We start from the raw sequence: 25,998 nt of genomic DNA on the forward strand, positions 1-25,998 counted from the left end.
CAATTTCAGATTTGCCTGTAGACTTTTCAAGGTTAAAGACGACGTTTTTCAGGTCACGTGACTGTTGTAGATAAGTGTCAACTTAACTTTACAGTGTCCCGACTGGGAATTTAAATTGTCACCATCACACGTGATCTGTTTACACGTCATATTTCAAATGACATAAATTTTGACGTTTGACGTACATTTTCATAAAGAATTTAGGCTAAAACGAAGTTTTTTCTATTTTTTTTTTATATTCTAAAATGCTGCACTTTTCCAATGAACGCTGAAATACACCGTATAATAAAACGTATGAACAGACTGTTAAAATACTAAAACAAATTAAATTAAAATTTACTCAAGGTAAGATAGGAAAATGACTGCATAAATTTAAACATGAAAAGGAAGCTTAAGAAAAAATATTATTACAAAGCATAATAATTGATCGATAATTTGTGTGGAAAAAACACCAAACAAACATGAAAAAATGGAAATCTGCAACATTTTGCAAAAAAAGTCCTGTAGAGGTAATGTAAATATCATATAAGAAAAAATCGAAGGGATATAAGAAAAATGGATATATTAATAAAATAGCATTTAACTCATAAACTTTAACATCTTCTTGTTTAGAACTGATTAATATTCAAAATTAATAACAATTCGGAATAACCAAGTTGTTGCTACTTTTTAATAAAAGCAGCAACGTTATAATGATAAAACTATCAAACACACGTGCAAATTTTGAGAATTCTCTTACTTTCAGTTCTCCATAATTTCTTTTAAGGTACCAATCAGAGTAGGGCACCCTGTATAATCAATTATCAAACTTAAAAGTGATGTAATTAACAAAGAATGTTTGAAAGTCAGTTTTCATAATTTCAAAGTAAAGTTTAAATGGATATTTCATATGTGCAGTATTTGTGATTGGTTAATAAAAGCAGAAAGTCTTGCAAGCCAAATTGTCATGTTGGTAGAATTGTATAAATTCAAAATATTGGTCGATTTTGTAATTTTGTAGCTGAAAAAGCTAGAACTACGTTCTCATGGTTGAAAATTCAGTAAAATTCTAGATTGCAAGTTGTTTTTTTTTTTAAAGCTAAAACTATAGTGTCTAAATATTATGTTAAAAATGTTTGTAAAGTGCCTAAATTTAGACAAATATTGCTACTAATAGTTTATTAGGTATATTATTAATTATTTTCTCGTATTCTGGGCGATGGGGATCAATAATAAACAGTTGTATTATGTTTTTGATAATGCATAGACAATCAAAGTTGTCCTTCTTATTCTGTTTGGTTGATTTTCAGAATATTAATATTATTTATGACTAACTTATGGAATTTTGCCAGTACAACATATCAATATGTGTCAATATCTGTAATAAAAAAAACAGAATAACATCTTAGAAAATTAATTTTTTACATAAAAATGGCAGAAACGATGACGACACCGCAAACTATATTGGCTTGTTTTTGGTAATTTTCGCAACTTTTTTAGCAATCTGTTAGAAGTTAATCTCTTTAACTACGACCCGTTACAAAGGCGATTCGCACCCTCCGTTCTACTTCTTCCAGTAATTCTTAATAGCGATTACCCGAATTTATGGGCAATTTTCCGGTTATTTACGTTTTCGTTCCCCCGAAGAGTGAACCGTATCAAATAGAAATAAATCGATTTACATTCTGTTAATTAACCCCTCAAAAAAAAATTGCCTAATTTAAAAGCTTTTGCGGTTTGCTCAAGGATAAAATTTTTGTTGAAATTGATGGGTAAAGTCTGATGTAGTTTACAGTGTAATGACTGACAAACCCTTCTCAGGAGGACCGAATAAACGGGCGTAATAAAACCCAATAACACTGAAAATATAATTAGGCCCAACCCTCTACTATCTCAAATAGAATTACCAAGGATTTTATCTAAAGAGGGCTTTTGAGCAGATGCAAAGTATTCACGCTACATTTCCACTTTTCTTTATATCCCGGTATTAAAGGTTCTCAGAAGCTTCTGCAATGAATGAAACAAAGCAACTTTTTTTACTTAAACTTTAGCCACTTTTATGTCAATTACATCAACTCTGAAATAAATAATTTAACCCTAAAACCGATAACAATTTGTTTACAAAACCAATTTACACACTTTATAATGCAAATCCATTTGGACAAGTTCACATGCGAGGCCAATTTAGTATGCGCGTTTAAAATTCAGTATTGCCATTATTTTTTAACAGGACAGCGTCAATGAAATTCCACTTTTTTCCAGTATTTCGTTCTGCATTACGTTACGATACCTTTCAAACGCGTTCGTACTGGGCTTAACGAATTTTTAACTCGGAAAATTGTGAAACGGGTTTGCCAGTTATCGGCGAATGCAGCTAAAATGCGTGTTTTTCCATACGTGATACAGCTAAGTAGTTTCAAACGATAACAATTATGGAAACAGCCAGAAAACAAACGTGACAAAGAGAATTCAAAACAAAATCTAACCTAATTTAGCCTCAAAATGTATTTAAGTATTTTGAAAATAATTATTAAACGTCGTTTTTTTTTTCCCCACATTCCCACATTTTTTTGGAAATCTTAGTTATGAATATCTACCCCAAAAATTGATTTCACTCTTACCATCACATCAAAACTAGTTACAGTTATGGATTTTCCACTTAGTTTTCTGCGTTCTTATTCAAATTTGGTTGTTTGTCTATGATATATTTGCTTACAACTTGTATTTATTTTAATTATTTAGTTTTTTATATCCCTTCAGTTTTTTTTTGCTATTTTTTTAAATACCTATTTTGTCAATCTTGTTAACATGATATTTACTTACTTCTATGATCAGCAGTTATTTTGCGATATGTTGCAAATTTCTATTTTTTTAAGTTTTGTTCGCAGAAAACATTTTTTTCTTATTTTTGTTTTTTTTTTCACAAATTATCTGTTATTATGCGTTGTCATAACATGTTTCCTTAGATCTCTCTGTCTGTTAACTTTATTCTATCTAACCCTTCTTAAATTTATATTTCAGTATTTGTTTACAGTTTTTGATCATATTTTCTACTATACGAATATTTTATTAATAATATTAAAATTATTAATACACCCCTCGTGTTGATCGAAAAAGTTCAGCATTTTGCAAAATATAAACATAAAAATATCTGTTTTTCTAGGGACTAGTAACATATTAATTTTGATTGTGCCATTAATTTTTTCTATTTGTAACCTAACCTAACCTAACCTATTTGTATATAGAACTAACCAAAAGTTTGAATAAATTCAAAGTTAACTACAACTAATTTTTTAATTGAAATTTTGTATATCAAAAATCAAACAAAATTAAGATGACGTCAAGGCCCAAGTAACGTGCGACCTAAAAATTGTTATCCTTGGAAAGTCTGTAAATTACATTTAAACAATTAGAAAAACTGAAACTGCGAAAACACGTACCGTGGCCTAGATAATTTGAATTACATTTAAACAGTTGGGAGAACTGAAGTTGGAAAAACACGCCACGTGACCTAGCTAATTTAAATTTGGACCTGGAAACGCTATAAGAGCAAGTTGACACCTGTCAATACTAGTCACGTGACTTAAAAATTGTCGCTGTTAACCTTGGAAAGTCTGTAAATTACATTTCAACTACTAGAAAAACTGAAATTGCGAAAACACGTACGCGTACCGTGGTCTAGATAATTTAAATTTGGTGCTGGCAACACTGTAAAGGCAAGACGACAGGTAACAACAGTCACGTAACCTGGAAAATGTCGGCTTTAACCTTAAAAAGTGTGCAAATTACATTCAAACAATGAGAAATGCTAAAATTGAAAAGGCAAGTTGACACTTGTCAGCAACAGTTACGTGACCTGGAAAATGTCGCTTTTAGGGATTAGAAAGCTTCTAAATTTCAATTATACAGAGGAAAGCTGCGAGTGATCTAAATAATTTAAATTTGTGGTTGGTAGCACTGTAAAAGCAAGTTGTGACTACCAAAATGTCGTAGTTAACCTTGAAAAATGTGCAAATTACATTTAAACAGTTCGGAAAGCTGGAATTGCAAAAAAAGTGGCGTGACGTAGATACTTTAAATTTGGAGATGACAACACTGTAAAAGCAAATCGACAAGTGTCAACAACAATCATGCCACCGAGAAAATGTCGTTTTCAGACCAGAAAAGTGTGTAAATTACATTTAAACAGTTTAGAGAACTAAAGTTGGAAAAACACGTCACGTGACCTAGCTAATTGAAATTTGGACCTAGAAACGCTATAAGAGCAAGTTGACACCTGTCAAAACTAGTCACGTGACCTAAAAATTGTTAACCTTGGAAAGTCTGTAAATTACAGAATTATCTTTATATATAATTTTGACCAAAAAGCGGTAAAAACCATCTTTTAAAGTGATTTAACACAAATATTCACTTTCATAGCACCTTGTATAAACAGTGACAACGACATGTTATGATGGATGTCGCCCATATGTTTCTACGGAAATGCATAAAAACAGGGAGTGATGAAATGAACTTTTCATAACTAGTTACATAAAGTGATACTTTATGTAACTAGTTTCATAAAGTAAAACGTTTTGTCACTCTAATCAGTTTTGAAAAGTGTCACTTTATATGCCAAAATTAGAAAAAAATGATTTCTCCTGTTTTTTTTTAATTACAAAATTCTCAACCTACATATGCCTAATAGGTATATCAAAATTATTACAAATACATCATCAGTTTTAAATAGAGAAGTTTTATATTGGGCTTCTTAATATTAATATACCAATTTCGTCTGTTAATTCTTAAATTACTCGTTTATCCCGTTTTGAAGTATAATAACAAAACGTTTAAAAAATTACAAAACTCCTCGCCTAGGGTCAGTTTAGTATATCTGAATTGGTATACACCTCCAATTTTAAATATAGGGGTTGTATTTTTGAATATTTATTTTCATTAGACCATTTTTGGTTTATAATTCTTCAAATTACTCGATTATCCCGTTTTTAAGTATGACTTAACTAAAAACTATTTAAATTATAAAAGTCCTGACCTAGGTCAGTGTAATCAGAATTTGAAGATATTGTGTTAAAAATCAGTCAATTTTAAATAGTAGTTTAATATTAGACCATTCTTCGTCTGTTAATCTTCAAATAACTGAATCATCCCTTTCTTTTTCGTAGTTTAGCGTGCCTCATAATCCCGCACGAAAGACGACATTATGTTATTTCTTTTTGTTAATAAAAAATAATCGGCCCACTATTTGTCCGAGTGCACGTGGTCCAATACAGATACGAGAACCGACACTAGCGGTCGTTACGACAGTCGTATAATAAAACGTTGCCGGGGAACTTTTTCAATTTCCTTCATACATCCGGTAGCATTATGCATTTCCTAGAACTTTTCGTCGGAAGACGATAGTATAAAACGTCTAAAAGTTTTGAGGCACATAAAAATCAGGAACATTCTGAATTGCGTCAGTTGCAAACGCTCATTCCGGGAAATATGCCCGTTTAGGTCTGTCGGCCGATTTTAGTTCGGTTTTTGTTTCGCTCTTCGAATAAATTCTATTGAATTGGATTGGTTAGTTCCTTCCACCCTGCTACTAGTTTGAAGCGAAATTCAGAGTCCCTCAATAAGGAAACCACAAATAGTTGGTTGAAACTGGATCGTTCAAACCCAGGGAATAATATTTTCTCATTTAAGCGTTGGAATCAGATAAGCTGTAATTCATCGAAAGATAATGAATTAATTTAGTAGGGAAATTTCCCATACGTGTCGCTTCCAACGAGTCTTCAAGATTAATGCTCCTCTTTAGTGACATCTCTCTAAAATTTTGGCGTTTGGATTAATGGAATATTTTAAATGAATTCCGACACCCTTCCATCCCACCTCCCTTACCCAGCACGCCTATACAATTTGACGGTGGAGAAAGATTGATTTTACTCATCTAACTTTGGCTCCTTACCAAAACTGAATACTAACAAGTCAATTTCGAGTTTGTCGAATCGAATATTTGCCTGTTTCGCAACCCAAAATTGATTTGCTAAATTGAAAATGCACATTTAAGCGTTCGGATCCAGTTTGAGTGATGGACCGTGCAATTAGGTTTATAGTTTTTTTACGTAAAGGTAATTTGGACTTGACGTGTAACTGAAAATCGATACAGGTATGAACTTTTCGTATACGTAGAAATAACGTGAAACGAGCTCTAAATTTGACAGTTGAAACCCCTAGACAAACATCAAGTTTTTAAGGTCTGCAAAATGCTTTAATTATGTAGATCAGTCTTATTAACATTTAACCGGAAATAATAAAATACTACTAATATTATTTTATTCTACTTATGTCAGGTTAATGCAACAAAACTTAAATTAATTACTAATACAAACAATTTAACTATCATTCAGTTGTTGAACTGGTGATAAAAATCACACAATTCTCCAAAAGTGCAAAAAACTAATGTTTTTTTTTAAATTCAGATTCATATAAAGCTTTGTAAATTGAATTATTTAAGCCATAAATAAAATAATTTTAGCCATAAAATGTTGAAACCGATACTGAAAACACAGCTTACTATATCCATTTTTAACTGTTATTTGCTAAAATTAATGGACGGTTTTGGTGAAAAAGGAAACAGTGCACACACAAATTTTTGCTTTTTGTATTGCTGTATTGTCAAAAAATAAGCCACTGTAACATGCACAAAAAAAAATTAAATCATTGCACCTTATTGGCTGGAAAATTAATGCAGATTTCTTTAGACTTTCTTAGTAGAGAGTGTCAATAAAGGGAATTAAAAAACCTAATTTGAGTGCTTCGTTAAGTAAATAGAGTGTGGAGAAAAATTAGTCAGTCAATAAGTAGTTATTAATATCGTTTATTTACAACCATATATGTAATGCTGTCATTACTAACGTCATTGAAGGTTAGGAAGTATCATATTGCGCACCTCTACTTCCCGCCCTCACTTCCCGCCCTCATTTCCCGCCCTCTAAAATTGTGATTGTTAATATTTAAAAAAAAAAAAAAGATGATTGAATCAAATTTTTTAAATGTCAGATAAAGTAGGATCGATATTCAGTTCGCAAATAATAAATTGAGAAAAATGTCCTGGATTACAACTCGAATTGTATGCATTCTAACGGTTATAATGCCTATAATACATTACAATAGTAAAATTAACATGATCTAAACTAAAACAAACTACTTATTGAAATTAATGGTTACATTTTAATTATTATAAGTGTTTATAGAAATATTTAGGCCAGTACCAGCACTGGCGTCTCCAACAGTTGTCTCTTTGGTCGACAAATTAATTTGCTGCTGAATGACTGAGGTTTGTGAACTACTTGCAACAGCTTCAGAAGACATGGCACGTTGGGACAGCATAACAGAAAAGCAGAAGAAAAGCATATAGAAAAATGACTGCTTGGTAGTTTTTTGTTAAATGTAATATTCTAGATATGTTCAGAATGAAACAATGATTTGTAAATTTTGATAGAAATATGATGGTTGTAAATAAAATAGTATACAAACCTCGGTAGGAAGTTTATTCCTGTCTCGAGATCCTAGCTAAACCTCGACGCTTCGCGTCTCGGCTATCTAACTAATCTCTCGACAGTAATGAAACTCTTCCCACCCCGGTGTGTAATATACTATTTATTACAAATAAAATTATTACTTATTAATGACAACACAAGTTTAACAAAAAACTAAAAAACATTCACAAATGTTTTAAAAAGCACAAAATATATAACTAAACAATAATTTTCCAGATTATCAATTGCATCTAAAAATTGTAATTTTGTATTTTCTAATAAGTAGGCTTTCCTCAAATTAAAGCTAAATATCTGTAAAACAAGTGATGCTACAAGTGGTAAAATGATATTGTTGTGTGCCCTTTATATTATTAACTTTTCCGCATTTGTTAATAAGGTGAAGAACGATTCCGGTGCAACGAAACAGATTAGTTCAGTTTTTTACCAAAACTCCAAAAATGAGTAAAAATAGCATTTACAGCTTGGGACTCAGGTGTGGAAAGAATAGTACAGTTTTGCAAAACCTAATCGAGGAAAAATTAACCAAACAACGGAATCAAACAGTCACAACTGCAAGATTGTTCGTATATGGGCTTAACTTGCAATATTTTTCTTAATTTTCAAAAATTACATATTTTTCAGTTTAAATTTAATTAACTAAGGCCGGGATTACCCAACTTCATAGTCATAGTCATAATCATAAACTTAATTTTTGTCCGTAACAACACATAGTTAACAAAATAGTCTAGGTTATTTGTTCCTGTGAAAGTGTAAGGCAAAATAGACTTTATAGTTCCATGGGAGATTTTTGACGTAATCTTCAGCATAAAAACTGTCTTAAAGTCTTGTGACAACTGTCATTTGCGTCAAAATTGTCAATATTTGCTTCAGTCAGAACGTGGAGCTTTACGGGTAAGAGTGTTACGTTTTTCGTTAAGAGTCATAGACGTAATCGACTTTTCACCACATTAATTTATCACCTGACAACTGTCATTTATGCTGCAACTGTCAACGCATGCGCCAGTCAAAATGTAAAGCTGAAAAAGTGAAGATTTTAATTGCTTGCGAGCTGTAAGAATGAAAGTTTAAAATTCGTTTCGTAAAACAAACTTTATTGCTTTATACGAAGGTTTTTGACAGTTTTACGTATCTATTACATTAAAAAAATATAGTAAGGTCACGTGACAAGTCTCATTTATCCCATTAATGTCGAAATGTGTCTTTGTCGAGACGTGGAGGTAAAGTCAATCAAAAGCTAAAGTCATGTGACAACTGTCACTTATGGCAGAATTGCCAATGGTTTTTTCAGTCAGAACGTGAAACTATACGAGTAAAAGTGTTTCGTTTCTCGTTAAGAGCTATAGTCGTGATGAATTTTATAGCTTAGTGGTCGAGTTTTTGACATTTCTATCATATTAAAAGGTTCTGATCACTTGACAACTGTCATTTTTGCTGCAACTGTCAACGCATGTCACAGTCGGAATGTAGAGCTAAAAAAGTAAAGGTTTTATGGCGGATTGCACCGACGTAATTAAGGGCACCCTAAGGTTCACCTAGGCAGAGTTGTGATTTGCCTGTGACAGCTCATGTGCATAATGTCATAGTCAAATTAAAACCTAGTCTATGGTGCGCTTAAATATGTCGGTGTAATAGGCCCTTAATTGCTCTTGGTGTGTCAATAGCAAAACTGATTTAATAGCTTAATGGTAGAGTTTTTGACAGGCGTGAAGTAATCATCACAAGTGTTGTGACGTGACAATTGTCATCTACAATAAATATGTTCTTTTTTTAAATTACAAGTTTTAGTTACAATTTTTTAGTTTGACTAATACGAAGGTTTTTTGACGTAACCATTAGATTAAAAAGTATCGTTAGGTCACGTGACAAGTGTCATTTACACCAAAATATGTTAAAATGAAAACTCTGAAAGTGACGATTTAAAACACTTGTGAAATGTCAAAGGCAAAAAGGACTTCCTAGGTCCATGAGAGGATTTTTGATTCACTTATGACGTAATAATCAGGATGAAAGCTGTCTTAAGCTCTTGTGACAACTGTCATTCATGTTAGAATTGTCATATCAATACAGGCGTTATTTCATAAATGTGTTTTTACTGTATTTATGTGAAATATGCAATCTAAATGTTCTTTTAAAAGAAATCTGAAAAGTGTTGCATGATCATACAAACAATTTTCATTAAATTCTTGACAAAGTGTAGACAAGAGTGATAAAAAATATTAATAGATTAAGAGTAAGTAAGACAAACAATACAGTGCGTTTTTTTTAACGCGCAACATAGGATTTCACGTGTTAAATTTTTAAGCCCATGTTAGACCATGTTATTTTGGAACTACAAGTATAAAACTTGACGGGTGGCTATTTCGTACCCTGAAGCTTACGTAAATTTACCAATTCGGCCTAAAAAGTGTTCAAAAACTTGCAAAAAATCATCTTTTTTCGAAAAGGTTTTATCGTTTCATACTCCCTGTATGCATTGTTGTTCTTTGTTGTTTTTGATACTGGCACGGCAGGTAGCAGGTTAAATTTGGCGTAGAAAGTAAAACAGGGTGATCATTAACTTTATATCAAGAAAGTTAAAAACAAAAGAAGTATTTTTATAAGTGAATTGTTCAAATTGACCTCCGTTTGAAGCCAAACAGTATATTCCAAACAATCATAAAATGCCCTTTTGACGTTCAAAAGATGTCGGGTCGTGATGCAGTCAAAATATGTCATTTTACCTGCTACCTGCCCTGCCAGTATCAAAAACAACAAGGAACAACAATGCATACAGGGAGTATGAAAGGATAAAATCTTTTCGAAAAAAAATGATTTTTTTGCAGTTTTAAATCACTTTTTAGACCAAATTGGTAGACTTACTTAAGCTTCAGGGTACTAAAGACACACCCGTCAAGTTTTATACTTGTAGTTCCAAAATAACATGGTCTAACATGGGCTTAAAATCTTAACACGTAAAATCCTATGTTGCGCGTTAAAAAAAACGCACTGTATATCAAAAGTGACGTACTGTAATACTTGATTAGTATGATCAAATAAATTAGAAGAAAAGAGAGAAATGTAATCATAATTAAATCAATGATTGCAATCTATTTTTAACGAAATTAAATAAAATTACAATACATAAATACAGTGCGTTTTTTTTAACGCGCAACATAGGATTTCACGTGTTAAATTTTTAAGCCCATGTTAGACCATGTTATTTTGGAACTACAAGTATAAAACTTGACGGGTGGCTATTTCGTACCCTGAAGCTTAAGTAAATTTACCAATTCGGCCTAAAAAGTGTTGAAAAACTTGCAAAAAATCATCTTTTTTCGAAAAGGTTTTATTGTTTCATACTCCCTGTATGCATTGTTGTTCTTTGTTGTTTTTGATATTGGCACGGCAGGTAGCAGGTAAAATTTGGCGTAGAAAGTAAAACAGGGTGATCATTAACTTTATATCAAGAAAGTTAAGAACAAAAGAAGTATTTTTATAAGTGAATTGTTCAAATTGACCTCCGTTTGAAGCCAAACAGTATATTCCAAACAATCATAAAATGTCCTTTTGACGTTCAAAAGATGTCGGGTCGTGATGCAGTCAAAATAAGTCACTTTACCTGCTACCTGCCCTGCCAGTATCAAAAACAACAAGGAACAACAATGCATACAGGGAGTATGAAAAGATAAAATCTTTTCGAAAAAAAATGATTTTTTTCCAGTTTTAAATCACTTTTTAGACCAAATTGGTAGACTTACTTAAGCTCCAGGGTACTAAAGACACACCCGTCAAGTTTTATACTTGTAGTTCCAAAATAACATGGTCTAACATGGGCTTAAAAATTTAACACGTAAAATCCTATGTTGCGCGTTAAAAAAAACGCACTGTATATCAAAAAGCACATACAACTCTAATCTTGTCATAAAAAATAAACCAGTAGATTTACATTGATTTCGGTTGGGAGTTTTGAATGAATTTTTAAATTAAAATTTTCAAATTTGTTTTGCTTTGAATATTTTTTGGTTTTCTGCGCTGCTATAAAGAAAGCAAATGTCACGTTTTCTTATATCAAAAACACTATGCATCACCTCAATTCTAATCATGTTTTCCAAATGGAGTTTATAAATTTCCAAAGTTTTTACTGACCAATGCCCTAATTTACAATCCAAATTGAGAAGCTCCTCATCCTTATCTTTTCCTCTTTTGCTTCTCACCTCAAAATTTCGTATTAAGAAATAAAAATTTGTGAAAGAGATGTTCTTTACCACCTCAAACTAATGTCAGAATTAAGCACGATTCTAGGACCATTCTAGCTAATTAGATACCTTACCAGTACCTCACTTGTAATATTTTGATGTAATTTCTTCTTCAGAATGAATTTTCGTTTTCTTGTTGCTCTAAACAGTATAAAGTAAATTATACTAGGTTGTAATAAGTTCTTTTAAGTGAAATATGTCCTAGAAATTACATAAAATTACCGTACCATAACCTATACCTAAAAAAAAATATAGAATGATTGGTTTTTTCAAATTTTTGGATGATATAGAGGATGATAACATTTTTTTTTTGGACGCTTTAGATGCCGCTACTTTTAATGGCAAATTTGCATTCAGTAGCTCCTTACTTGACCAACTCATCTCGTATTCATTCTAGTTTTTGCTGAAGTGAGTGTAAGCTTAAAAGCTTGTAAAGTAAGGGTGAGGAGTTCCTCAATTGTGATTCTGAATTCGGGCCTACATCTATACATATCAGGAAATAACTCAACTGGCAAATTAGTACATTTTTTAATTGATAGGGTCTATTTGATGTTATTAGCAATGATCACATTTAATTAATAGACTGGTTTTCATAGATCATTCATTTAAGAGTTGCCAGTTTTGAAAATTCGATTCGAAAAAAGTTGAAATTAATTAATTAAAATTTAATCAGTGTTTTTCAACTTTAATTAGTGGTATTTTCCTTTAATAAACTCATTTTGAAAAATATAAAATTCCTAAGGTAATTAAGCGTTAAACGCAATAAAGTCATCCACGGAAAACGAGATCATAAAACGTAGCTCGGGAAGTTAAATTTCTAATTAATTGGATTAATTTTAAAGCTAAAACTTCTACTTTCGCCTGGCATTGTCTCGCAAAAACCTGAAACAATTTGAGAGCACTAGAGTGATTATTTATTAATGGCATCCGCAACTGTTGTGTTAAAACTCAAACAACTTTGAGGTGCTCGCATCTCCTTCTATTATTACTCGACAGCAACTTTGTCCGGTCGCAAAAAACCGTTCAAAGGCAAATTTATATGCTCCTACTTTGGAAGTAATCGATCTCAAATCTCTTTACTTATCAATGTCTCAAGGGAAACGGGATATGTGGCCTTTCCTTCAGTTGCAAATGCATTTTACGAGTTTCGGTATTCGGGACAACACAAAAGGAACACTTGGAAGTCATACGATGGATTTTGAAAGGGGTTGTTGTCGACTGTCGAGGAAATTGATCACTAACAGTCAAAAAGTTATCGGTTAGAAAGAGCGTAATCCCAAATGTAAACAAAACGTTATTAAAAAGCTCTTAAAATAGAACTTTTATCGTTCGCCACGTTTGCTCAGCCCACATTTTTAAAGCCGAAAAGTCGATTTTCCACTCTCGGGGTTTGTAAGTTTTATTCGCGTATGCCAAGCAAGCTGTCCCCGATTTCCCGACGTAAACTTTTCCTAGTTTCCTATATGTTCAGCAAAGTCAACTTTAGGCGTCGAAAAAAAGGGTCGTTTTAATATGGATTAAAAATTGACGTTGCCGAAAACTGTTGACCCTACTGGGGAAAGAGAATTATGCGCATTTATTTTGCATATATTTACACCGAATTTAGCACATTTTTGCGTCTAAAACGTGAGGTATTAGGCTCAGTGTTGCTTTTGTAAATTGAAAAAACCCCATTTCTGGAGCTGTGCTAATTAACGGTTAATTGTTTTATTTTTCTACTCGCACAAAGCCAAAAAGCGGTTTGCAAATGGAGGATAAAATGTCTCTATTTGTTTTAAAGCTACCAAAAAAATGCATTAGATTTTTATGGATGATGATAGTGATACAAATCAATTTAATAATAGTGAATCTAACGTTGATGTGTGGACGTTTTGAGTTTCATATATTAGAAATCATAAATAGTATATTACTTTGGTTATCTGCTTAAATCTTTGTACATACAGCCTGTCCAGGAGAACCCTGGATTTTTTTTGCGCCTGTACGGATCGTTTAATGGAAAAACGCTTTAGATACAAGTTGTAGAGCACAATTTCGGCTAACAACTTGTAATTAATTCAATACCGTAGGTTTGACTATTAAGACGCAAAACGGCTCTAAAATTCGGAAATTTAAAATCTTGCGCCAAGTGGTCGTTAAAGAAATTTCACTTCCGGCAGTGCTACCAACCTTCTAAAATCATAACAATTCGTGTCCGTCATTCTCTAATCAAAACATTCAAAACAAGTTTATTTACTACACATAATGCAAACAAAATAAAAGAAAAATGTGATAATATTTATTTATGGTACTAGAGTGTTATGTTGAAAATAAGTCACGCTATAAATTCTTAGAAAACATAACACATGGGTGACATACAATGTTTTATCTAACAAGTGGAAAAAATCGTCTTTTTGCAAGATAATAATTAATAAAGTTTCTGATCAAATCAAAGCTGCTTGAATTCTCAGTAACCTAGAAATGTCAGAATGATTTGGCAGTCACATTTTTACATTTTGGTCAATGAAAATTACGTTTCTAAGGATATCCTTACGGAAGCGAAAAAGCAAATTCTTCCATTTATTTATACTTTTTTAATTTTTACTTTCATTTTTGTTATCTTGACTAAGTTTTGTAACAAAATCCTTACGCCTATTTTTCCTAATTCAGGCTAATTTTTCTGGGGTCACGTTTTTGACTAGTGCCATTTTGCCTTTACAATGTTGCCAGCTCAAAAATGGCATTTTTAATCACGTGACGCATATTTTACTGTTTCAGCTTTTCCAATTGTTTAAAATAGACTTAACGAATTTCTACAGTTGAAACCACATGTTTATGATCACGTGACGGTTTTTTGAATAGTCGCACTTTGCCTTTACAATGTTGCCAGCTCAAAAATTGCATTTTTAATCACGTGACGCCTATTTTACTATCTCAGCTTTTCTAACTGTCTAAATTAGATTTAGCGAATTTTTACAGTTGGAACTACATGTTTATGATCACGTGACTGTTTTTGAATAGTGGCACTTTGCTTTTACAACGTTGCCAGCTCAAAAATGGCATTTTTAATCACGTGACGCATATTTTACTGTTTCAGCTTTTCCAATTGTTTAAAATAGACTTAACGAATTTCTACAGTTGAAATTACATGTTTATGATCACATGACTGTTTTTGAATAGTGGCATTTTGCTTTTACAATGTTGCCAGCTCAAAAATTGCATTTTTAATCACGTGATGTATTTTTACTGTTTCAGCTTTTCTAATTGTCTAAATTAGATTTAGCAAATTTTTATATTTGGAACTACATGTTTATGATCACGTGACTGTTTTTGACTAGTGCCATTTTTCCTTTACAATGTTGCCAGCTCAAAAATGGCATTTTTAATCACGTGACGCATATTTTACTGTTTCAGCTTTTCCAATTGTCTAAAATAGACTTAACGAATTTCTACAGTTGAAATTACATGTTTATGATCACATGACTGTTTTTGAATAGTGGCATTTTGCCTTTACAATGTTGCCAGCTCAAAATTTGCATTTTTAATCACGTGACGCATATTTTACTATCTCAGCTTTTCTAACTGTCTAAATTAGATTTAGCGAATTTTTACAGTTGGAACTACATGTTTATGGTCACCTGATTTTAACTATAGTATCATTTTGCCTGTACAGGGTTGCCAACTCAAAATTTGTTTATTTTATATTGTGTTCATAAAAGCTATCAGAAAAAAATAGCACACAGGGTGTTCATTTAAAAAAAGTTGAGATTTTTTAAGTTGAATTAGTCAAAGAATATTTAAAAAAATGGAACGCCCTGTAGCATCTAACGCAAGCTTATTTGGATATCTTTTTTGTTATTCCTGTAGAACGTTCGCACTAAATATGAATATTCGACCTTTCGAAAGAAACAGACAATTTTCTATCATAGGAAAAAACTAATATTTTTGTGAAAAAAATAAAATATTAGATTAGGTATATAATGACCCTCTTTACGCACAGTTGTTTGTAATGTCACTATTAATAATTATTATAAGATAACAACACTAATTATTAGATAACATGTTAAGATTACTTTGAATTGTCAAACTGAACATGTCAAGATTACTCTGAATTATGTGACTTTAGTTAGTAAGTTGTGAACGAAGACACGACTTTACATTTCGTACGTAGGTAAAGTTAGTATACAGTCTGTTCCAAATTCGATGCTCACCTTTGGGATCTCAGTTATTATTGAAGTAACAAAAATGTTTAAATTAGAAAAGTTTTATAGAATTTTCGAACTTTTTTGAAAAATATTCTATTATTTTTTGTTTTCCAGATATTTCGAAAAAACTGAACAGTGATGATTTCTTTGGCCATTATTTTGCAAACTGTTTATTGGACAGCCGGTAAACTTTGACATTGTTAGGAAACTTTGTTCTGAAGAATATTGGATAGATAGATTTGGTTGTCCCAAAAATGTTCTATCGTTATTTATTTTTGAGGTTAATACACCAACTTTTGTTTTACTTATAGAAGCCATATCTAATTTTATTATCATCTATTAGGCCAAAAAATCACCAGTTTATTGATGTATCGCATGGTATGAAAATATTTATTTTAGTTTAACAGCTGTCCACTAAACGATTTGCACAATAATGGCCAAAGAAAAAATCATCATGCTTCAGTTTTGTTCAAATACCTCGAAAACAAAAAATGCTGGGTTATTTTTCAAAAGAGATTTGAATTGGCCATGTAATTCTTTAAAACTTTTCTGATTTAAAAATGTTTGTACCTTCGATAATAACTGAGATCCCAATGGTGAGCATCGAATTTGGAACAGACTGTATAGTACGTCACGTAATCTTATTACGTGACGTATATCGTGCCTAAAATACTTCTTACAACACTAGTTAATTCTATGTTAGTGTATTGGTGTTTGACTGGACTTGTACTAGTTGATATGACATTTGAGATAAAACAATTTACCAAAACCGTCTGCTTACTTGTGTTGACAGTTCGATCTGTTACGAACATTAGACTTTTCAGCACCAGGAATTCATTTAGCTTTTGTTTTCGGGGTTCTAATATAAGAACGTCAGTAACGAATGGATTAATTTGCATTTTAAGTAGCCATTTAGTCCCCTAGAGACAATTCTACTGAAAAATATCATGTCTTTGATTTTCTCAAGCGAGGAAACACACAAAGTCAGATTTGCACAACAAAAACTTCCAACAGAGCTTAGTTTTCACTAATATTTTAATAAAAAGGAATATACTCGTTTTATGAGTGATTTGATTGATTGATTTGATGATCTTTTCACTTTGCTGCAATATTGTCACTAGGGGGTTTAACACATATTTTGCCCCAAAAAAATTGTCAGTTGAAATAAACGATTATTATTGAAATATAAGATTATATCTGAATATAAATCATGATTGCACTGCAATACGGAATAATACGCCATGACATAATCAATTAACATAACATAATTATTCGGTTTTTCAGTTATAAAAATCTGTGTCCCATTAAAGTCACAAGAACGAAAGATTGAGCAAAGAGATCTGAATTCCGCTCTTAGTATAGCAGTTTATGTAAACACCTCGTACATTATTCGAACTACAATTTAGTATTAGAGGAAATAATCCAGATGTTGGTGTAGTGTTCACAATGCAGAAACTCCTATTAAGGAACACGCTTAGCCGATCTCATTAACGGACCGTGTCTACCATGTATTTGCTTTGGGTTATAACTTGCTATTTACATAGAAACATTGATAAGTACCTGCAATGTTCTGTTGTTAATTATTATAGTTTTCAGCTTCTGTCTTGATTTACTGAAAACTGACTAATCTTAAGAAAATATCCACTACATTTCCTAAAAACAGTTTTGCTTAACTCGTTATGTTTTACAATTCTGTGATTTCCTCAAAATCACTTCCATAAAGTAGTCCAAATTTCCATACTAAAAATTCAAACTTGAAATCCACTCAATCTAGAGTTTCAAATCGATTTACTTCCTTTTTCCAGTGGTTTGCCACAATTTTCTGACACCCAATCAGAACAGAAAACGTCCGGATGTAGTTACGATATTCAAGCACACTCGTATGTTTCAAAGAATTTTATTGGCATAAATTCGAATATCTAAAATGATCACGCTACGCTGAAATTCGAGCAAACCGAGTCCGTAATTAAGGAAATTCAGGCGTGAGATATTAACTTAATAGCGTGAACATTTACATCTTCATGTGCCGGACAGGATAATTTGTCCAGAAATAGACATATATTGAATTTAACATTAATTGTTCAATGTAAAATATGTTTTTAATATAGTTTTATAAGATTAACAGAGCAAAATTGGTTAGTTAAGTTTGCATGTGTTTCACTTAAATAAGTCTGAAATAGTACTAACACATATCAATTATGCTAAATCTGTTTCACTACTTTTACTGATATCAGATGATACACTAACTGGTTAAAAATCCAATTTCCTTGAAACAATAGTTACGTTTACTTTCTTTTTTACCGAACTGTAGGTACACACCCCGTTTATCAATAACGTATACTAAGTATATGTATAAACCGTCTTGTGACAAATTCATTTCACGTACATCTGCATTAAACCTCAGCACGCAAAGTCGTGCGATAAAAGTGGTTTTCTGCACGTTCTTGAAAAAAACTTAAATGCCAATTATTCCCCCTCCAACTTAAATCACACCTCATCCTTGAATTTATTCAGGGAATAAACGCTATTGGAGAGAATAGTAGGGAAAACGTAATCAGGTAAGAGCCTTGTCGACCGCGATTTTCCTCGGATCTAAATTGGACTGGGATATTCCTTCCAATGAAATTTAGAGCGTGGACTTTATCCCAATAACGGCTCCTCAGAGTGTTTCATTAATTGGATCTGTGTTTTTTAAACGTTTTCCTGACACTCCTACGTGTTTTCCAAAGTGCAAAAGCAAAATGTCCGAGAGAAACCCCAAAAATGGCGGAGATACAAAATTTTGATGCAATTTTCCAAAAAAAGTTGAATATCTTGGATAACGGTTTAGAGCTACAAAAGTTTTATAAGAAACCACAAATGTTCAGAATGACACAGTAAACTAGGTTTACACCCACTTAGAGCCGGGTAAATAGGGTTTACAACTGGCAGCGTTAGTTTCCAATTTAACTGCTTTTTTTTGTTTTTTACGCACTCTGTATATGTTCAACCGTGTTTCGGTTAGCACGAGGTAAAATAATAGTTCAAGACGAATATTTTGGGCTATTTACAGTCGCTAAAGTCCCAGAATTAGCAAAGATAAGGAATTATCAAAATTTTGATGCAATTTCTGAAAAACAGGAAAATAAGTCGAATATCTGGAAAAGGGAGTTACAAAAATGTTGCATAACACCAAAAACCGAGGGGTACAAACTGTAGGAAGTACTGAGTACTGAGGATCTACCATTCATATTTAAACATAAATAAAATTAATTAAGTTCTATCGTTAAAAAATGACAGAGATACCGAATTTTCAGAATTTCCAATTAAAAAGTAAAAAAAATCGAATATCTCGGAATCGGTTAGAGTTATAATGCGGTTAATACAGGCAGAACGTTAGTTTCAAATTTAACTGTAATTCTTTTTGTTTTTTTGACACTCTGTGTATATTTAATTGTCTGACGGTTTACGGGAAGTGAAAGAGCAGTTCAAAGCAAACATTTTGAGATTTTTACTTTGGCGGAAACCCAAAAAATGCCGGAGATACAAAACTTTCAAAATTTTTATGTAATTTCCAAAAAACCAAAAAGTAAAACAAGTTGAATATCTCGGAAACCGCTAGAGCTAATCAAATTTAGCAAGCTAGCAAACACGTTTTCACTGAATTTCTGTACACAGTGGTTTCAATCCACTTAGAACCGAGCAAACGTGGTCACATCTGGCAAAGCGTTATTAGTTTCAAATTTAACTGTATTTCTTTTTGTTTTTTGGACACTCTGTGTATATTTAATTGTCTGACGGTTTAAGGGAAGTGAAAGAGCAGTTCAAAGCCAAAATTTTGAGCTTTTTACGTTAGCGGAAACCCCAAAAATGCCGGAGATACAAAACTTTTAAAATAGTTATGCAAGTTCCAAAAAATCAAAAAGTAAAAATAGTTGAATTTCCGAAAAAACCGCTAGAACGATCAAAAAATTTAGCAAGAGACCAAACACGTTTCTACTGAATTTCTGTACCCAGTGGTTTGAACTCACTTAGAAACCGGGTAAACGTTAAACCGTTATTAGTTTCAAATTTAACCGTAATTCTTTTTGTTTTTTTGACACTCTTTGTATATTTAATTGTATAACGGTTTACGGGAAGTGAAAAATCAGTTCAAAACAAACATTTTGAGATTTTTACGTTAGCAGAAACCCTAAAAATGGGGAAGATACAAAACTTTTAAAATTTTTATGCAATTCTCAAAAAAACGAAAAGTAAAAAAAGTTGAATATCCCGGAAACCGCTAGAGCTAATCAAGTTTAGCAAGATATCAAACACGTTTCCACTGAATTTCTGTTCCCAGTGGTTTGCACTCACTTAGAACCGAACTATACTCACGGATAGGGAATAGGTGTTATGATCTATTCAAAACTAGTGAATAATGACAATATTATTAAACAGTCGTAAAATATGATATTTTTTGCACTTGATTCAGTGATAAAAAAAATCATTTTTGCCAATGAACCTCCTTAAAGTGTTTCATTAATTCGAATATAATAAATAAATAAAATAAACACAATTATATCGCCTGTATTTTTTTAAACGTCTTCCTGGCATTCCTACATTTTTACAAAAGTATAAAAGCAAAACCTTGTCCGAGAGAAACATTGCGTTGAATAAGAATGTTGCTGCAATTTCGATACTGCATTTCTACTGCATAATGCAGAAAACTGCCCATACTGAACTGTAAGAAACATTCGTTCTGAATTATCGAAAGTTTAGAAAGGAATAATATGCTCTTAACTAAGTTCAATATAGATAATTTTTGTTTGTGTAGTCCGGAAACAACGGAATAAAAGCACAAACATTAAAGTTCCACAATAGCAAAACTTTCCTTGGCAACACTATTTGTCTCTTAAAGTCTTGCAAGCATCGTTATCTGAAAGTTAGCTAAAATATATTAAAATCAGATTAGTTCAGAGCAGAATAGATCGTTAGACTCTTTAATGCTGTTAAGTTTTACAGTTGCAGCTTGATTTAAAAAGTCATATTTGAGAGAAAAAACGGCTTTAATTAGGACTAACAATAAATTCTAGTTTTCTTCCGGCAAACTTTTAATTGCGGAAAGAAAGGAAAATTACCTTTGTATAAAATCTTAAGGAATTCGTGTAATTTGTATGAAACTTCCAAACGGACAAATAAAGTATTTTGACGGAAACTGTTTAAACTTCTAAACGAAAGAATTTCTTAACTAAAATCGATCCTTTTTGCCGGGCATAAAACAAAGTTGAATTCACATAACAAAAAGATTTTTTTTTTAAATGCTTTCAACGTTTTGTAACGGATCTGGCGAGGAAATTTAGGGACCCTAAGCAGCCGCATTATTTATCTTTATTAACATTCTAGTGTCTTGCGATGCGAGAAATTGATCTTAGAAAAGTTCCCGGTTTCTGTCCTATTTCGCCCAACTTTGTTGGAAGAGGAAGCTGACCTGTTTTCATTGTAACAGATCATTTGTTTCGAGGCGTTTTTTGAAGGGTACGAAACCTTATTTTATTTAACGAAGGGTTCATTTTCTTTCGGTTTTTGCTGTTCTATTTCCTTGCGAAACTCGTTCTTTTAGTTCTTTATAGAATGTCTTTTTTTACAGTGTAGTTAATTTTTAATGTTTATTATTCCCTCTAATTTTAAATTTAATATAAATTGCTCGTCAAAAAGAATGAGTTGGCAAAATTTTTGGGGCTGTTTCTTCAAATTGATTGGCTCCATTTAAATAATTATTTTAACTAGACTTTAATTTTCTTTGTCGTTCTGATGACCTGGAAAATAGGGTAATTTTGATCTTCACCCCGAATAATAGTATATTACTAAGACTGACAACCAAATGTTACAAATGGCAAGAACACACTGATGAAGGTTTAAAAAGTATTCAACCAAATTGAAACTGATTTCGTTACTTTCCAAGTATTTCGTTGTTTTGTACCTCTACGGCATTGAATTTGACAGTTTTCAGGTTTAGAACAGAATAACAGAACGAGTTGTAACCTGTAACTGGCGGTCAAATGTCATAACTATCAAAATTTTAGACATAAAGCTATATTATATTAGCCTTTGGTAATGTTTATACTGATTTTACTAGATTTTAAGACTCTTTTGTGGTTTTACAGCTTTATGGAGAGAATTTTGACGGTTGTCATATTTAAAAATAGACTAAAATTCAGTCAGAAACAGAGAAACAAATGCTACAAATGGTAGAAATACACTGATGAAGGTATAAAATGCATTCAACCAAAGTGATATTGATTTCGTTACTTTTCAAGTATGTCTCGTTGTTTTGTACCTCTATGGGATTGAATTTGGCAGTTTTCAGGTTTAGAACAGAATAAAAGAGGCAGCTCTAACCTGAAACTAACGGCTAAATGTCATATCTGCCAAAATTCCATTCATAAAGCTATAAAACACTTTTGGTACTGTTTAAACTGAATTTACTGGATTTTAAGACTGTTTTGTGGTTTTACAGCTTTATGGAAAGAATTTTGACGGTTGTCATATTTAAAAAAAATAGACTAAAATTAAGTCAGAAACAGTGAAACAAATGTTACAATTTGGCAAAATGCACTGATAAAGGTATAAAATGCATTCAACCAAAGTGAAATTGATTTCGTTACTTTTCAAGAATGTTTCGTTGTTTTGTACCTTTATGGGAATGATTTTGACAGTTTTCAGGTTTAGAACAGAATAAAAGAGGCAGCTCTAACCTGAAACTAACGGCTAAATGTCATATCTGCCAAAATTCCATTCATAAAGCTATAAAACACTTTTGGTACTGTTTAAACTGAATTTACTGGATTTTAAGACTGTTTTGTGGTTTTACAGCTTTATGGAAAGAATTTTGACGGTTGTCATATTTAAAAAAAATAGACTAAAATTAAGTCAGAAACAGTGAAACAAATGTTACAATTTGGCAAAATGCACTGATAAAGGTATAAAATGCATTCAACCAAAGTGGAACTGATTTTGTTACTTTTCAAGTATGTTTCGTTGTTTTGTACCTCTATGGGATTGAATTTGACAGTTTTTAGGTTTAGAACACAATAAAAGAAGCAGCTCTAACCTGAAACTGACGGCTAAATGTCATATCTGTCAAAATTCCATTCATAAACCTATAAAATACATTTGATACTGATTTTACTGGAACTTAAGAATGTGTTGTGGATTTACAGCTTTATGGAGAGGATTTTAACGGTTTTCATTTAAAAATAGACAAAAATTAAGTAAGAAACACACAACCAAATGATATAAATGCACTGATGAAAATATAAAATGCATTTAACCAAAGTCACACTAATTTTGTTACTTTTCAAGTACTTTTCGTGGTTTTGTACCTCCATGGGAGTGAATTTGACAGTTTTCAGGTTAGAAGAGAAGAAAAAACAAAGTTGTAGTTGTAATTTTTTAGGAGTGCCACGCCCTAAAAACTGTCAAAATTTTAAAATCATTTCCGAAACCGTGCCAGTTAGAGCAAAATGAATGTTTCTCAGTTTGAAATGAGTAAAAAAAGCCTTTCTTAACTATTTTTGTTTGAGCAAAATCCAATATGGTTGCTGTTAGTATAGTAGGCCTAAAATCACAAATTTAAGTCAAAGTTTCGTGCACTTTTCTAAAAAATCGTCAATAACTCGCTTATTTGAAACATTCTGTAAAGACACACCATATTGCAAAAGAGAGCTATTGAATGGGACTATCACGTGACGTTGAATAGGTAGGGCTAAGTTGTATTTTTTGACCGCTAGAGGTCGTCAAATTTGACTCTAGTTTTTCTTGAATATTTCAGAAACTGATTTTTGTTAGTATTTACATTTGATTTTCACGAGAAAAACAAAAACGCTAGATTTTAACACCGTTTGTAATCGATTGACTAAATAAGTCATTTGACCAGAATTAATGTGAAAAACTATTTTTAGGTTTTCTTCCACAACTTTTCCCAATTTTTTAAACAGAAAAAACACAAACACAACAAATTTGTTTAAAACTACTTGAACTCCAAAGCAAAACCAGTATGCGGCAAATTGAATTTAACGTAAGTTGCCTAAAGCAAGGAAATCAGCATATTATAGTAATAAATAGTGGTGGAACTAGTATTTCTAGTAAATCAAGCCAGCCACCATCCCACGCCCTCGTCGGAAGTTTATCTTAACCTCGAGGTCAGGCTCGGTAAAGCAAATTTGAACGGAAATTATCGACCCAGCTTTAATTTAGAGTACTTTCGACTCTGCGGACGAATTCTAGGTCCCTTTAATCCATTAAAACTTTCAAGTAAATCTAAGCTTGGAAATCATAGCAATGCAGTGCTAATGGCGTAATTTTAAGTCGAACTTTCGAAAGAGTTTAGATCAGTTCCGGGCTTGAAATTCAGCCAGAACCGAAGCACTTGTATCATTTGAGATTTAATCTTATTCAGAAAACAAGATTGAACTTTTAATAAAGTCTATTTTTAATCATTTCAGATGTTCTAGTGAAATACAACCGTAAATGAAACGGGAAACTACAAAAATCTATGTCACTTGTCACTCAAGATGATACGAGACCAAGAAGCTTCGTCACCATTTTCTGAATATCAAGGGACTTACCTTAGAAGGGTTTCACCACCAGGTAAGCCATATTTGTGTTTAAACTGTGGTTCTGTTAAAAAGAAGGTTTGGCACAATTTGTAGGTAGTCCAGGCACCAAAAGATGCTGCTACACCCATAAAGACTTATATCAAAAAGAGCCATCATTCCTTTGCTGTTGTTATTCTGAACCAGGACCTAAATCAACTTCCGTCCTAGCCACACTTGGTATATGTTTTGTCGTCCTGAGTTACACTATCATAGGAGCGTTTATTTTTATGGCTTTAGAAGGTAAGACAAAGTTTGGAAAATATCTTGAATTATTGTTAATAATAGAGATGGTTTGACAACTAAAGTGGAAAGTGATAATTTGACAAGAATAATTCGTATTTTTCTTAGCTTTTCTGTAAAGCGGCCAAAGTAATAGTTTTATGGCAGCATTCATTATTTGGCAAGTTTGTTTGGAACTTTTGAGTAAAGTCATCCTGTAACTGTCAGAATGTTTGGAATTGACAGCTGTAAAGTTTGCGAAACGTCAATGAACAAAATGAATTCATTTAGCAGAATTTTGAACTCTAAAAAGTACAGAACACTGTACAGGATGAACAAAAAATGATGAAATGTTCAAACTACGTTCAAAGTAAGGCTGTCAACTTAAATAAACTACAATCTGCATTTCGTAGAAATTGTATTCATTCTAGAAGAAGTAAAAATGCCAGATTAGACAGTAATGGATTTCACTAAAGTAAGTTTTCCAAAAACGCATATCAGTCAAATTAGAGAAATTTTCTCAAAATGTTGTAAAATTATCTTAAAATGCCTTATTCAAATACTCCAAACATAACTTTACTTAAAAAACTGTATCTTTTATTGCTTAGATGTTAAGCAGGGTAATCAAATCAAATGTTATAGATAATCACTCGCTTACTCTTAAAGTAAACAAATTACCAGCTCCCAAATATGGATAAAACCATCAAAAATATCACTTTTGTACCTCGCTTTCAAATTGTGATTTTACCTAAGACTACACAAAATAAAAATTGCTACAAAATTCACTCAGTAGCTACTAAAATTTCAAAATTCTATTAAATTATCTGAAGATTGAGATTTTTTTAAGAATGTTTGTTGAGCTATACAATAAACCATAAAAGTTACAAATTTGATAAAATAAGACAAAAGTGGTCAAATTCTACGACAAGTTAAGGTTTCGAGACACTGTTGCCAAATTTTGTTACGTTGAGGAAAAAGCGCAAAAAAAAACTAATTCTAAGAGTTGTCGATACGCTGTTGACAAACTGAAACCAAACAATTCTGTTTTAAATGTATTAAAAAAAATTACTAAAGCTTTTTTTTGTTAACCAACTGAAAAATGTTACTCATATTAAAAACTTTTCTTCACGCATTCAGAAATTTGGCAACAATGTCTTGAGATCTTGACAGCTTTTATTCAACTTTACTGAACTTGTAATTTTGACGTTCAAGTTAATAAAATAGT

The 25,998-nt window shown here is 31.9% G+C and overlaps 1 protein-coding gene across 3 annotated transcripts in view; it reads left to right on the forward strand.

Annotated features, from left to right (window-relative positions):
• LOC145725951 (TWiK family of potassium channels protein 7-like) overlaps positions 1-25,998 on the forward strand; it is a 255,546-nt gene that overhangs the window by 168,994 nt on the left and 60,554 nt on the right. For all 3 annotated transcript variants that reach the window (XM_081974884.1, XM_081974882.1, XM_081974883.1), the window contains 2 exons: positions 24,402-24,546; positions 24,609-24,794. In XM_081974884.1, the coding sequence (XP_081831010.1) occupies positions 24,471-24,546; positions 24,609-24,794 (262 nt within the window). In that variant the 5' untranslated portion in view covers positions 24,402-24,470. The remainder of the gene's footprint in view (positions 1-24,401; positions 24,547-24,608; positions 24,795-25,998) is intronic.

Source organism: Ips typographus, linkage group LG3 (genome assembly GCF_016097725.1).
Source record: "Ips typographus isolate SLU linkage group LG3, UJ_Ityp_2.0, whole genome shotgun sequence".
In the NCBI taxonomy this organism is placed as follows: Eukaryota; Metazoa; Arthropoda; class Insecta; order Coleoptera; family Curculionidae; genus Ips; species Ips typographus.